Consider the following 13,762-nt stretch of genomic DNA (forward strand, 5'->3'; position numbering starts at 1 on the left):
AAAAAATTAAAAAAAAAATTCTGGTTTTATAAAAAGATACATTTTAATTTTTTTGTTTATTTTTTAAAATTTATATATGACAGCGGAATGCATTACAATTCTTATTACATATATATATAGCACAATTTTTCGTATTTCTGGTTGTATACAAACTATATTCATACCAATTCGTGTCTTCATACATGTGCTTTGGATAATAATGACCATCACATTCCACCATCATTTCTGATCCCATACCCTCTCCCATCCTCTCCAATCCCTCTGCCCTATCTAGAGTTTGTGTATTCATCCCATGCTCCCTCTCCCTATTCCAGAGAAAACATTCGGCATTTGTTTTTTTTCGGATTGGCTAACTTCACTTAGCATTAAAAAGATACATTTTTAGAGTTGATATATTTCACTAAAGATCTTAAGAATGTCAGTAGGTATTTAACATACAATAGTTCATTTTCTTCTTCTTTTTAAAATCTATTTATTTGTTGAAGAAAATAGTTCTTTTGTTCTATAGACGGTTTCTCATTCTCGATTTGAGTAGCCTTGATACTTTAGTGCAAAGTCAATTGACCACATATGTGTGTCTTCTTGGATACTCCATTGTGTTCCAGTGATCTATATGCCTGTCCTTTTTCCAATATCATGTTTTGAATACTGTAGTTTTCATATTATTCTCAGAATCAGGTAGTGTGAATCTCTTTTTCATATTTTTTTGAAAATATGAAATTAAAAAATGTATGCTTGGAAGCCTGTTTATTTAGTTAGTTATTTAATAAGTAGAATATTTGATTATTGGAGAAATGTTTATGATATTTAGTATTCCTGGGCTTTACATATTTCTGAAAAGAAAATCTCCATAATAATTTAAAAGAAGCTTTTGTGAAATGGTATGAAACAGTTGATAAGTGGAATTATTTTAAAATTAGTTACTTCATGGGACACAAGTATTTTTAGGTACCATTTACTTTTTGCATTTATACTAACATTCGTTTTAGAACTTTGGATTTCTTTTTGTGAATCATTAGGTAGCTTTTCAATACAATGTATTTTATTTTTTGCATTTTTAAAATTAATTTATTTGTTCTAATTACAAATGACAGCAGAATGCATTTTGATTCATAGTACACAAATGGAGCACAGTTTTTCATGTCTCTGGTTGCATACAAAGTAGGTCATACCATTTGCATCATCATATATGTACCTAGGGTAATGATGTCCATCTCATTCCACCATCTTTCCTATCCGCATGCTGCCTCCCTATCCCCTTCCTCCCCTTTGCTCTATCCAAAAATTCCTCCATTCTTCCCATGCTGTCCCCCCTCCCCATTGTGGATCAGCACCCACTTATCAGAGAAAACATTTGGCCTTTGATTTTTTGGGATTGGCTAACTTCACTTAGCATGATATTCTCCAACTCCATCCATTTACCTGCAATTGCCATGATTTTGTTCTCTTTTAATGCTGAGTAATATTTCATTGTGTTTATAACAGTTTCTTTATCCATTCATCCATTGAACGACATCTAGGTTGGTTCCACAATTTAGCTAATGTGAATTGTGTTGCTATAAACATTGATGTGGCTGCATCACTCTAGTATGCTGTTTTTAAGTCCCTTGGGTATTAACCGAGGAGTGGGATAGCTGGGTCAAATGGTGGTTCCATTCCAAGTTTTCCAGCGAATCTCCATACTGGTTTCCAGAGTGGTTGTACCAATTTGCAGTCCCACCAACAGTGTAAGAGTGTGCCTTTTCCCTACAACCTCGCCAACACTTATTATTGCTTGTATTCTTGACAACTGCCATTGTGACTGGAATGAGATGAAATCTTAGAATATTGATTTGCATGTCTCTAATTGCTAGAGAAGTTGAACATTTTTTCATGCATTTGTTGATCGATTGTATATCTTCTTCTGAGAACTGTCTGTTCTGTTCCTTAGCTCATTTATTGATTGGGTTATTTGTTTTTTTTTTTGGTATTAAGTTTTTTGAGTTCTTTATATATCCTGGAGATTAGTGCTCTATTTGATGTGTGTGTGGTAAAAGTTTGCTCCCATTCTGTAAGCTCTCTCTTCATTTCACTGATTGTTTCTTTTGCTGAGAAGAAGCTCTTGTAGTTTGAATCCCTCCTATTTATTGATTCTTGAATTTATTTTTTGCATTTTATGAGTCTTTTTAAGAAAATTGGGGCCTAATCTGATATGATGAAGATTTGGGCCTACTTTTTATTCTATTAGGCATAGGGTTTCTGGTTTAATTCCTGGGTCCTTGATCTACTTTGAGTTGAGTGTTGTGCATGGTGAGAGATAGGGCTTTAACTTCATTTTGCTGCATATGGATTTCCAGTTTTTCTCAGCACCATTTGTTGATGAGGCTGTCTTTTCTCCAATGTATATTTTTGATGTCTTTGTCTAGTATGAGATAACTGTGTTTATGTGTGTTTGTCTCTGTACCATTGTTCTACAAGTCTATTTTGGTACCAATATCATGCTGTTTTTGTTACTGTTGCTCTGTAGTTTAGTTTAAGGTCTGGTATTGTGATGCCACCCTACTTCACTCTCCTTGTTAAGGATTGCTTTGACTATTCTGGGTCTCTTATTTTTCCAGATGAATTTCATGATTGCTTTTGCTGTTTCTTTGAGGAATATCATTGGGATTTTGATTGTGATTGCATTAAATCTGCATATATATATATATATATATATATATATATATATACACACACACATACATACATACATACACACACACAATATATTTTAAATTATAACATTGCATTGGAGTTTAAATCTGTTTTTTATTTTAAAAATTTTTTACTCATTATGGTTTTCCTTCATGAGTGTTTGGTGATTTTTAATCACAAGCCCTTTACTTGATTTTAATCTGTGTTTATTCTTTGCTTTAAATTGACAATTTTTTCTTCAGAGAGGATTTGTCTTTGCTATTGCTGGTAACCAGGAGGCTTAACCAAGTCTTCCTTGAAAGTTAAGGTTCAGTGTAGAACAGTTTAGGGTCAGAACCTCATCTTGATGCTGGCCTACCTCTAAGTATTTAGGTATCAGAATTGTTGTTTAAATGTGTTCTCAGAGCAACCCTGCTTTCCTTGCAGTGTGGAACTTTTTGCTTGTGATTATTCTTCTGTCTCAGTAAGGTTTAAAATAATACCATTTCTGGTGACAAAATTGTCAAAAAGTACTTGCTTCATTATAATGCTATATATCTAATATTGTGGAATAAACACTGCTTGGGTAAAGGAGGCTAAGTTCTAATTTTGATTTCACATAACTTTATATCTTACTAGCTAATGGGCCTTCTTAGACATTATGTTTATCTTCTTGCTTTTTTTTTTTTTTTTTTTTACGAAACTAAGTTTAATAGATGCTGGCTTACCTAGCAGATTGAGAATGAACTGGAACACAAGAATATTGGCATATAACATTATGATAATATGCAAAATCCGGTATAAAGCAGAAGTATTTTTCTATTAGCTTATGTTCATTTTTCACCTAAGAATTGATACTCAGTTGGATTTTTTAAAAATATTTTTTTTACTTGTAGATGAATACAATACCTTTTATTTATTTTTATGTGGTGCTGAGGATCAAACTCAGTGCCTCACACATGCACAATGAACATTCTGCCAGTGAGCCACAGCCCCAGCTCTCAATTGGATGTTATAGATACATTCATTTTGCATTCAGTATGAAGTTAGTCACCTCAAATATCTGAATCCCTATATATAAAATCCTTTAATATTGAATTTTGCAAATTGTTACATGGGAAATTAGAGGAATGTTAAATATTGAGATGAATGGTATATAGGTTAAGAATTTGTTTTATTGTGTAGTTCAAGAAGTTGGATGGAGTCTTCCTTTGATTTTCTCCATATGTGTATAATGGAAAGTGGAGAACACTATGCCATTGGATTGCATGTGGATTTGAGATCTTTTAGAGACCATGAAGTGAAGATTTTGTAGCTGATCTTTAATTTACAGGACTTTAAGTACATCTTTGCTATTTTATTATGTTAATATAAAATTACATCATATCACAGGTTTCTGCATTTATTTGATTTCTTAGATAAGATTTAAGGTCTATAAGATATCATAAGGGCTGGAGTTTTGGCTCAGTTGTAGAGCACTTGCCTAGCATGTGTGAGGCACTGGGTTTGGTTCTCAGCACCACATATAAATAAGTAAAAAATAAAGGTCCATTGAGAACTAGAAAAAAATTTTTTTAAAAAAAGAATTGGCTTAAAAAAAGATATCACAAGATACAGTTTTATCTCATTGGAATATTGGAACAAATTGGTAGAATAGTCAGGGAAAACATTTTAATTACCAATTTATAGATGAAGACACAGGTACAAGGAAATTGAGTGATCTTCCCAAGTTCTTAAGTTGCTTACCTGTAGGGCCGGCACTAAATTCTAGGTCTTTGTGTTTCTTATGTAGTACTTTTTTTGCTGTACTAAGCTGCTCACAGAGGTTTACAATGAGAAAACAATCCTTATGTTTTTGTTACTCATCATGATGGTTCTAGGGTCTTTTTCAATCATTTTCTGCTATTATAATTGTCAAGGATGTTTGAAGTTTTCCAAAATTCTCATTAAATAGTTGGAAGAATGGCGTAGTTTTGGGAATGAATGGTACCTGTGATTCTCATATATATAATTTTACTCATCAGTCTTTGCTGAGACTGCTCTAACATTTTCTCCAGAATAGTATGTTCCCCATCATGGAAAGGTATGTCTAATGACTGCAGTTTTATCAAGAAACTTGATAATGTTTCAGGTATGTCTCAATGGGGATGAAAAAGTTCTTCTAAAAGTTCTTCTAAATGTCTCAATGGGGATGAAAAAGTTCTTCTAAAAACCTTTAATATTTGAGTATACATACATATGTATATATATTTTTTCTTGTTTACATACATATGTATATATTTTTTCTTGTTTATTTAAAGTCTCTGAATCATCAACATAAGAAATTTTACCTACATAAGTAAGAAATTTTCACAAAGCAGAATGACAGATAAAACATACATATTCTTGTTTGTAATTTCTTTGTATTTATTTTAGATCTTTTTGAAGCTTTAAAGCCTGAGTATGTGGCACCGCTGATCCTTTGGCTTTGCCATGAGAGTTGTGAGGAAAATGGTGGTTTGTTTGAGGTATTCTGAAACTTGCTGTTTTTTCCTAAAGCAATATTTGTGTAATTAAATATAAAAAAGGATTTTAAAATTAGTGTTTTTCAAATGCTTACATTTGTACAAATCTGCACTGGTTGACGTAACTTGAATATTTTAAAATATTATGTTTATGTTACTAAGGTACAAGTGTCCTTTTGGAAAAAGTAACATCAGCTTTATAAATTATGTTTTTTCATAGTTCTCCATTTCTAATAGTCTTACCAAATGAAAATATGGCTAGTATGATTTGTTTAGTCAAATATAGAACATTTCATTGATTTAAGAAGACATTCAGCTTCTTAAAATGGAAAGATAGAGCTTGAGGTTTAGAGTCACCTGGATCAGATTTTGAATTCTTATTCTGGTAATCACTGACTTGCTGGAATATTGTATAAATTAACCTTCCTGAGCTTTAGTTTTCTTGAAGTTTATTGTGGTACCTTGTGTTAGTTTTCTGCCACTGTGACAAAATACCTGAGGAATCAACTTGAAGGAGGGAAGATTAATTTTGGTTCAGGGTTCAATCCATAGTCATTTGGCCCTATTGCTTTGGTCCTTTCACAAGGCAGAACATGATGATGGGGAGCATGTGATGGATAGAGTTGTTCACTTCATAGCAGCTGGGAAACTGAGAAAAAGGGGCCAGGAGCAAGATACACTCTTCAAGGATGTTCCCACAGTGACCTACTTCCTCCAACTAGGCCCTACTTCCTGAAGTTCCCACCACCTCCCAATAGCACCACCAGCTGGGACCAGGTCTTTAACACATGAGCCTTTGGGGGACATTCCAGATCCAAACTATAACTTAACTATAAATAATTTTAAACCTTTAACATTGTGTCTAGTATATAACAGCCTTCCCCAGAATTTTATTTATTAATCTGTATCAGGAATTTAGTTTGGCTATGATAGATCAATACATACAACTTACTATTTGTTTTAAACTTTAAAAGAAAACTTTTCTGTTTTCCCCATTCCCTTTTTAAGCTGATGTATGTATTATGATTACTCATTTGAGTTTAATCTTTTTTCTTAGCCTGAAGTTTTATATATTAGAACCTTCTTCCTTCCATTTTTTGATTGTCTATAATAAACCTGTGGTATGTACAATACTGTGGCATCCAAAACATTTTTTGGTAGAAAAAGAATCTGGCTCAGTTTGAAGGGAATACTATCTTATTAGCCTGCTTCATTTGAATAAAAAGCTTATGAGTAAATTAAAGGAGAAAAATAAAATAGCCTTCATTTAGCTAAACAGAGATATATGCCTCCACCTTTCTAATCACACCCATTGAATGTGAATTGTGAAAATCAGAAGTGGAAGGAAATTTACAAATCTAATTTTACAGAATAGGAAAACTTAATAATATCAAGCCATCTGGAGTTTAAAATTTAGCCTGACCCTCTTTTATCTAAGGAATTTTAAAAATTACTTAACTTTGAAAATTATATTAACTCTGTAAACAAAAATGTATATTCTCTGAAAAGTTTAACTATATTGGAACATATATACAGGAAAATAAAAATCACCACATTATCACTACGCAGAGAGAACTATATTTGTATGTATTTCCTTCCAGTCTGTTTTTAGATGTGTATTTTAAACACACATCCAAAGTCATGTAGACAATTAGGATCATGCTGAGGATAAAATTTTATGTTGTTATTTTCATTTACTCTATTGTGAACATTTTTAGTGAGGAACATTTGACATGCCTGATTGATAAAATATGATAAGAAGTGGGTGTAATATTCTGACTTAAACTACCACTTTGTTTGCAAAATTCTGATAGATACCTAGAGTGGTAGATAAAGATTTTGGTTCAGCAGGTGCAGTTGTTTCTAGCATCTCAGAAGAACTTGTTGCTAACATCACTCCCAAAATATGATAAAAGGTGATATCTCTTACCTGTTATCAAAACCACTGCTGATTTATGTACTCTTAATTACATCAAGATTCATCAGATATATAAAAGACATGGTCATATTAATATAAAGGCAAAAGATGATGAAAAGTTACATCCTTATGCCTAGAGCCACCAAGATGTGTGCTGTCTCCTTATACATTTTTTTTCCTACCACCTGCATGTAGAATTTGAATATGAAGTTTTACCACAGTGTAGTTGTGTTTGAAAACATGCTGGATTTTCTTTATATCAGACATTTTTTCCCTTTAGGATTTTCCTGAATCTCTAAAAACATAGATATATAAAATTTATCTTTCTGTGTGGCAGTTGGTATTTGGTGATTTGCCTTATCTCTAAATAAAGATGTTTTACTAACATGAATATATGTAATTCATCAAGTCAAATACTCTATGGGCTTTGAATTTATTTAATTTATTTTTTTTAGTTCACTGGTTCTTTCTAGAAGGACATTTATTTTGAGACTATAATGTGTACAATTTACATTGTATAAATTTCACAGTAACCACATAAACTATGTGTTGTTATCCTTATTTTACAGATGGTGAAATTTGTGTTTCAGGAGGCCAGATGATTTGACCAGGGTTACATAGCTAGTCAGTAGAAGATATGGTATCAAGCCTTGGCCTCTTACTTCATAGTCTTTTTTTTCCTACTACATTGTGTTACTTTAGGTTTCTGTTGTGATATTAGGAACAGTGTAAATTCATGGGACCAGTAGACTTTTGTAGAGCCATATTATTTTTATTCATTGTCATCTAGCATTCTATTATACCTGGTAAGATTGCTGCCTTTATTTTAAATTAAAAAATTCTACTAGTGATTATACATTATATAATATAATATAATGTTTCTCCCTCTTTTTTGCTAGGTTGGAGCAGGATGGATTGGAAAATGTAAGTCTCTCAGTTTTGGTTTGCCATTGGTTATTTCCATATCTTTAAATCTGCATTTCCATTACAACCAGGTAATAAGCATATTGTCAAGTGCCTAATCACTAGATTTAGTGCACACATATTCAGACTTGAATATTGTTATACAGCAGATCTTCTAAAACATGACAATTGTCCTGCAGGGCTCTGTACTTTCGAAAGTCTGTTCATTCTGTAGGCAACCCTTATTTAGGACTTTTTCCTGTCTTATTCCTTCATTTAGCAAAGTCTGTCTTTATATTTGTATTTATCCTCCAACATCTCTGGCATCCCTTGCTGTTTCAGCAGAGAAGTGAGTGGGAGGGAGAGACGATTTTGAAAACATGGGAGGAGCCTATTCTAGATGGCATAGCTAGCAAGTTCTCCAATTCTTTCATGTAATTATTTCCTTCCTCTAGCATAAAATATCGGGAGAGTGAGAAATCACATTGGACAACTTTGCAACATTGGTCAATAAATTGCAACTGATATGGGAATTGTTTTCCTTCTCTTCAATAGTAAATTCATTTAGTATCATCAGTGCTCTTCTGTCCCATCTCTTAAACCTAATTATAGTTGCTTTATAGAATTAAAAAATTGTGAAAATTCTAATACCTTGTTTTCAGTTGGCTGTTGGTATCAAAATTAATCACACGATTAATTGAGTTACTTAAAAGGTTGCTGTCACTGGAGGGCGTTGGTACAATGTATTGTAAATTATTAATATTTTTAGCATTAATGACTGCTCTGTCCAGTTGTTAAAGTTCCTCAAGCATTTGAGTGTCTTTTGAAAAAACACCCACTTATGATAGGAAAATGAGTGCTTCAGTAAAAGTTCTATCAATAGGAAAAATTCAAAAGCAGGCATTTCTAGATTTCCCAGTACTTATTAAATTATTAAGTCTTAAATTTAATAATTATCAAGTGCCCCCTTGTAATCCCAGGTACCCAAGAGCCTGAGTTGAGAGAATTTCAAGTTCAGGCCAGCCTGGGAAGCCTAGCAAAACCCTGTCTCAAAATAAAATTGAAAAGGGCTGACGATATAACACAGTGATAAAGCTCTTGCCTAGTGTGCATAAGGCTCTGGATTCAATTCGGGTGGTGGGGGAAGACAGTCATCAAAAACAGTCTGATCATTATGCTTAAATAAGGTAGCCAGTGTATTTATTCTTCTGGATTTTTAAAAGGAAACAATGTTAAAAATTCTCCTAATGGAATTGATGCAGAACTTATGTTTTCTGTAAATCTGTGCAGTTTAGTTGACTTCTTGTCGAAATGGAAGGAGGGCAAAAGAAGGATAAAGAGAATTATATGTGGCTATCTGATATACTGATTTTTTGTTAACTAAAATCTTTGGCATGTTACCACCACTAGTTTTCTATTTACTATCCAACACGTTCTATTCTGTTAATCTTCATTTTATATACAAGAAGAGTTACGTATCTTTACTTGAGTCATCTGTGGTTATGAGGTAAGTCTTTTGGTGCAATTATTTTGTAATTTAGTTTTCAGATTCAGCATGAGATTCTACCTTTAGTAGTGCCTGGCACAGTCAAAGGAGAAAATTTTTATTCAAAACAATTTTTTTTAGTTGACATTTTCCTGATGGGTGTTTTAGGAAAAAGGCATTTTAATGCTCATAGTAAAATTCTACAAAGTGGAACACTTTTTTTCTGAATTTCCTTTTTCTTGAAGTTAAAAATTTAAGGGGCTTTTACACATTTTACTTTCTGTTTTCCTCCTAAATTATGTGCTCAGTATCTTGTTTTTCTTTCTTTTTTTTTTTTTTTCCTATAATTAGTACGCTGGGAGCGGACCCTTGGAGCCATTGCAAGACAGAAGAATCAGCCAATGACTCCTGAGGCAGTGAAGGCTAACTGGGAGAAGATCTGTGACTTTGATAATGCCAGCAAGCCTCAGAATATCCAAGGTAAAGAGAATCCCAAGCCATTTAACCTTGGTTGGGGAACCACAGGCAACAAATATTCTCTCTTATTATATGGAGTGACCTTCTAAAATGTGATGACTTAAACACTTCTATCATGTGTAGTATATTTTCTGCTATAGTTGGTATTAGAACTCTTCATATTTAAGATATTTATGTCCCACTGTCATTTTTTTATAGTCTTGTTTTTTGGCTTATTTGTGGCAGGGGGATGGATGGCATAAGGCATTTACTTATTTGTGTTAAATGCACCTACTTTTTAGCTGATAGTTCATTTAAAAAATCTTGCTTTATCTAGGTACATGCTCCTAGTTTGACCCCATTTTTCTCTATTTCCTCCAAAGTTTATTTAAGCTTAGTTTACTTGGCTTAGCTCTTTTTCATTTAGAGAATAAGAGAGGCTTTGCTTTAGTGCTTTGTTTTTGCTATTGTTTCTCTCCTTTTCTATCATACTTTGTCTTCCTTTTATCACCTCTACATAATTTTAGTGCTTTCTTAGAAATACTCAAGCCTAGATACTTATCAGAACCTTTCCAGATAATCTGGGCTACATTGATCTTTCTGTTAGTTGAACTCCTACCCACTTGAACTTCTAATTAACATCTAATTGTAATGTTGTCCATTGCTTTTTTCCATGAATATATGGTTTCTTAACTGCATGGCAAATTCTTTGAGGCAGAGATTGTATCATATGTAATTCTGTCTGTCTCTCTCTTTTTTTTTTTGTAATTCTAGGTTTTTGGGCATGCTAGACAGTGTTCTACCACTAAGCTGCACCCCAGTCCTATATATAATATTCTTTTGTGCTTGGTATTATCATAGTGCTGAACTCAGAAGGGATTTAATAAATGCTTATTAACTTGAATTATTTAATCACCTACAACATACCCACAGGAAGAGAGACCAAAGAAAATTCACATTTTTTCCTAGTAAAAGTTGCATTTGCATATGACATGTGAAATTTAAAAGAGTTTTCTGAGTAAGATTATGAGTCAGGATCATTTTATAGAAAAACATTTTTCCTCAATAATTTTATATTCCGAGTTGATAGAAGAATATATCTGAAAAAATGACTGCTCAGGTTTTTACTATTTTTTTTTTTTGTACTGGGGGGTTGAATCCAGGCTTACGGTTACCATGGAGCTACATCCACAGTTATTTTTATTTTTTGAGACAGGGTCTCACTAAGTGGCTTACTAGTGAGGCTCTCACTAAGTTGCTGAGGTTGCATCAAACTTGAGATCCTCCTGCCTCAGCCTTCTGAGTTGCTGGGATTCCAGGTGCACCACCATGTGTAGCTTGACTACTGAGCCACATCCCCAGCCCTATTTTGTATTTTATTTAGAAACAGTTGCTTAATGCCTTGCTTTTTGCTGAGGCTGGCTTTGAACTAGCTATTTTCTTGCCTCAGCCTCTTAAGCTTCTGGGATTGTAGGCATGTACCACTGTGCCCAGCTTGGTTTTTGCTTCTTATTGATACTTTCCTTCCTACATGTACATTCTTGAAATTTTCATTATGCCTTTTCTCAGTCAGATGATAGCATGATTGATATGTCATAAATGGTAGCAATTTTATATTTTTGATATTTGAGATAAATTTTGTTCTGTGAATGTTGCTTATCAATGAAAATAAACAAAAGGAAAAGTTAAAAACATTTCTCTGCCTTTTTGCCTCAAAAGTATTAGACTATTATTAAAAAAAGATGTAATGAAAAAAAGTATAATGAAAAGTCATCTTTTCTGATAAGAGTTGACTTTCCAGAGTACCTATTTTAGTAATTTCAGTTTAGAGATGATTAAACTAAGTCCCAGCAAAACTGACCATTGTTTGAGCTAAGAGTTAATTCAGGTTGTCTATCTCTGAGTGAAGTGCTTTTAGCCTGTACCATGGTGCTTTTCAATTAAATCGCCTTCCCTCAAGACAACAGGCTGAATGGGGATGTAGGGAGAGGATTAGGCAAGAAACTTCTTTAGTAGCATGACCTAGAGTAGCAGGTAATGTTGGTCATCTCAGACTTTGTGTTTTGTTTTTCATTTTTGTCAGAGTTTAGTAGGAAACCTATGTCCCAGAGCCTTCAGAATATTTTTAATACATATATCCACATACATGAACTTCTTTACAACCTTTTAGACCGCAGAACAGCAACTTCCACTTTCTATCTAGAATCACTGTTCATAATGGTGGTTTCCTCTGTCTCTGGAGGTATTTTATTATTATTATTTTTAGTTTTTGGTGATTTGAACCCAGGGGTAATTTACCACCAGGCCCTCCCACCTCTGCTTTTTCATTTTTTAAGATTTTGAGACAGAGTCTTGCTAAGTTGCCGAGGATAGCTTTGAACTTGAGATCCTCTGCCTCAAACTTCCAACTCACTGGGATTATAGGTGTGTACCACTGTGCCTGGCAAGAATTTTTAAAACTATCTTTGGACCTGGGGTGGAGGTATTAGCATTCTTCCATCCCAGAGGAAGGGTTGATGGTAGAGAGAGAAGGGAAATCAGTTGTCTTTCCACTAGACACACAGAGATTACATATCTGCTAACATGTATCCTACTTTATGGGTTTAATTATACATTGTACTTATTGCAGGGTGAAGAGAGGGTATAAATCAGTTATCTAGAACAAGCACCTTCCTCCTACACTCCTCATTCTTCTTTTTTTTTTTTTTTAAATATTTTTAGTTGAACACAATACTTTTATTTTATTTGTTTATTTTTATGTGGTTCTGAGGATTGAACCCAGGGCCTCACACATGTGAAGCAAGCACTTTGCCACTGAGCCACAGCCTCAGCCCCTCCTCATTCTTCTTTACCGTAAAATAGCTGAAAGATAATGAAAAGCTCTGAGTCTGTGAAGAGTACATTAGGCTATGCTTTTGGTCTATTTCCAAGTCTTTCACAGTTTTTTCCTACAAAAGTCTAACATCATATATTCAGTTCATGAATAATGAGGAGGTTTTATAGTTGGCAACTGTTATCTAGCTTACTGTTGCATTTTTAGTTACATTTTAAACCAAGCTTCATTTTCTTTATTTTTCTTAATTTTAGAATCAGTTGCAGGTATGATTGAAGTTTTACATAAAATAGATGCAGAAGGAGGAGTTTCAATAAATCATACCAGTCATGCAACATCTACAGCTACTTCAGGATTTGTAAGTGGGGAATGTTGTCTCCTCTGAAACTTGGCCTTCCTTCCTCCTTCTCTTTTTTTTCCTCCCTCCACTGCCCCTTTTATGTTTTTCAGATGCAGTTATTCTCTTTAAGTCTTGAAAGTTTTGCCTAATAATGAAGAGAAACATGGCATAGATACTTTAAAATAGAGAATAGTGATAACACTAGGAATCTAATTTTTAAGTCTGAGAGTGTTCGCAGTGTGTTATTGGGATTTTTACTTTAAAATAGGGGGTCAGCAAAATTTTTGGGGACAGAGCAAATATTTTAGGTATTAGAGCAAATATTTTAAGTGTTAGAGGCCACATTACTGTTTTTAACACATAGTATTCTGGTTTTTCTTTTTCTTTCTTTTTTGGCACTGGAATTGAAACCAGGGCCTTGTGCATGCTAAGCACAAACATGCATTCTACCTCTGAGCTATACCACAAGTTCTATTTATTTATATAAGTTTTTTTAAAAAAAATATTTATTGTTTAATTGGACACAATATCTTTATTTTATTTATTTATTCATTTTTATGTGGTGCTGAGGATTGAGCCCAGGGTCTCACATGTGCTAGGCGAGCACTCCACCGCTGAGCCACAATCCCAGCCATATATATATATATATATATATATATATATATATATA

The 13,762-nt window shown here is 33.4% G+C and overlaps 1 protein-coding gene across 2 annotated transcripts in view; it reads left to right on the forward strand.

Annotated features, from left to right (window-relative positions):
• Hsd17b4 (hydroxysteroid 17-beta dehydrogenase 4) overlaps window positions 1-13,762 on the forward strand; it is a 98,200-nt gene that overhangs the window by 30,935 nt on the left and 53,503 nt on the right. For both annotated transcript variants that reach the window (XM_048792006.1, XM_015488616.2), the window contains exons 8-11: window positions 5,068-5,159; window positions 7,974-7,998; window positions 9,815-9,943; window positions 13,007-13,110. In XM_048792006.1, the coding sequence (XP_048647963.1) occupies window positions 5,068-5,159; window positions 7,974-7,998; window positions 9,815-9,943; window positions 13,007-13,110 (350 nt within the window). The remainder of the gene's footprint in view (window positions 1-5,067; window positions 5,160-7,973; window positions 7,999-9,814; window positions 9,944-13,006; window positions 13,111-13,762) is intronic.

This window comes from Marmota marmota, unplaced genomic scaffold (assembly GCF_001458135.2).
Source record: "Marmota marmota marmota unplaced genomic scaffold, marMar, whole genome shotgun sequence".
Lineage (NCBI taxonomy): Eukaryota > Metazoa > Chordata > Mammalia > Rodentia > Sciuridae > Marmota > Marmota marmota.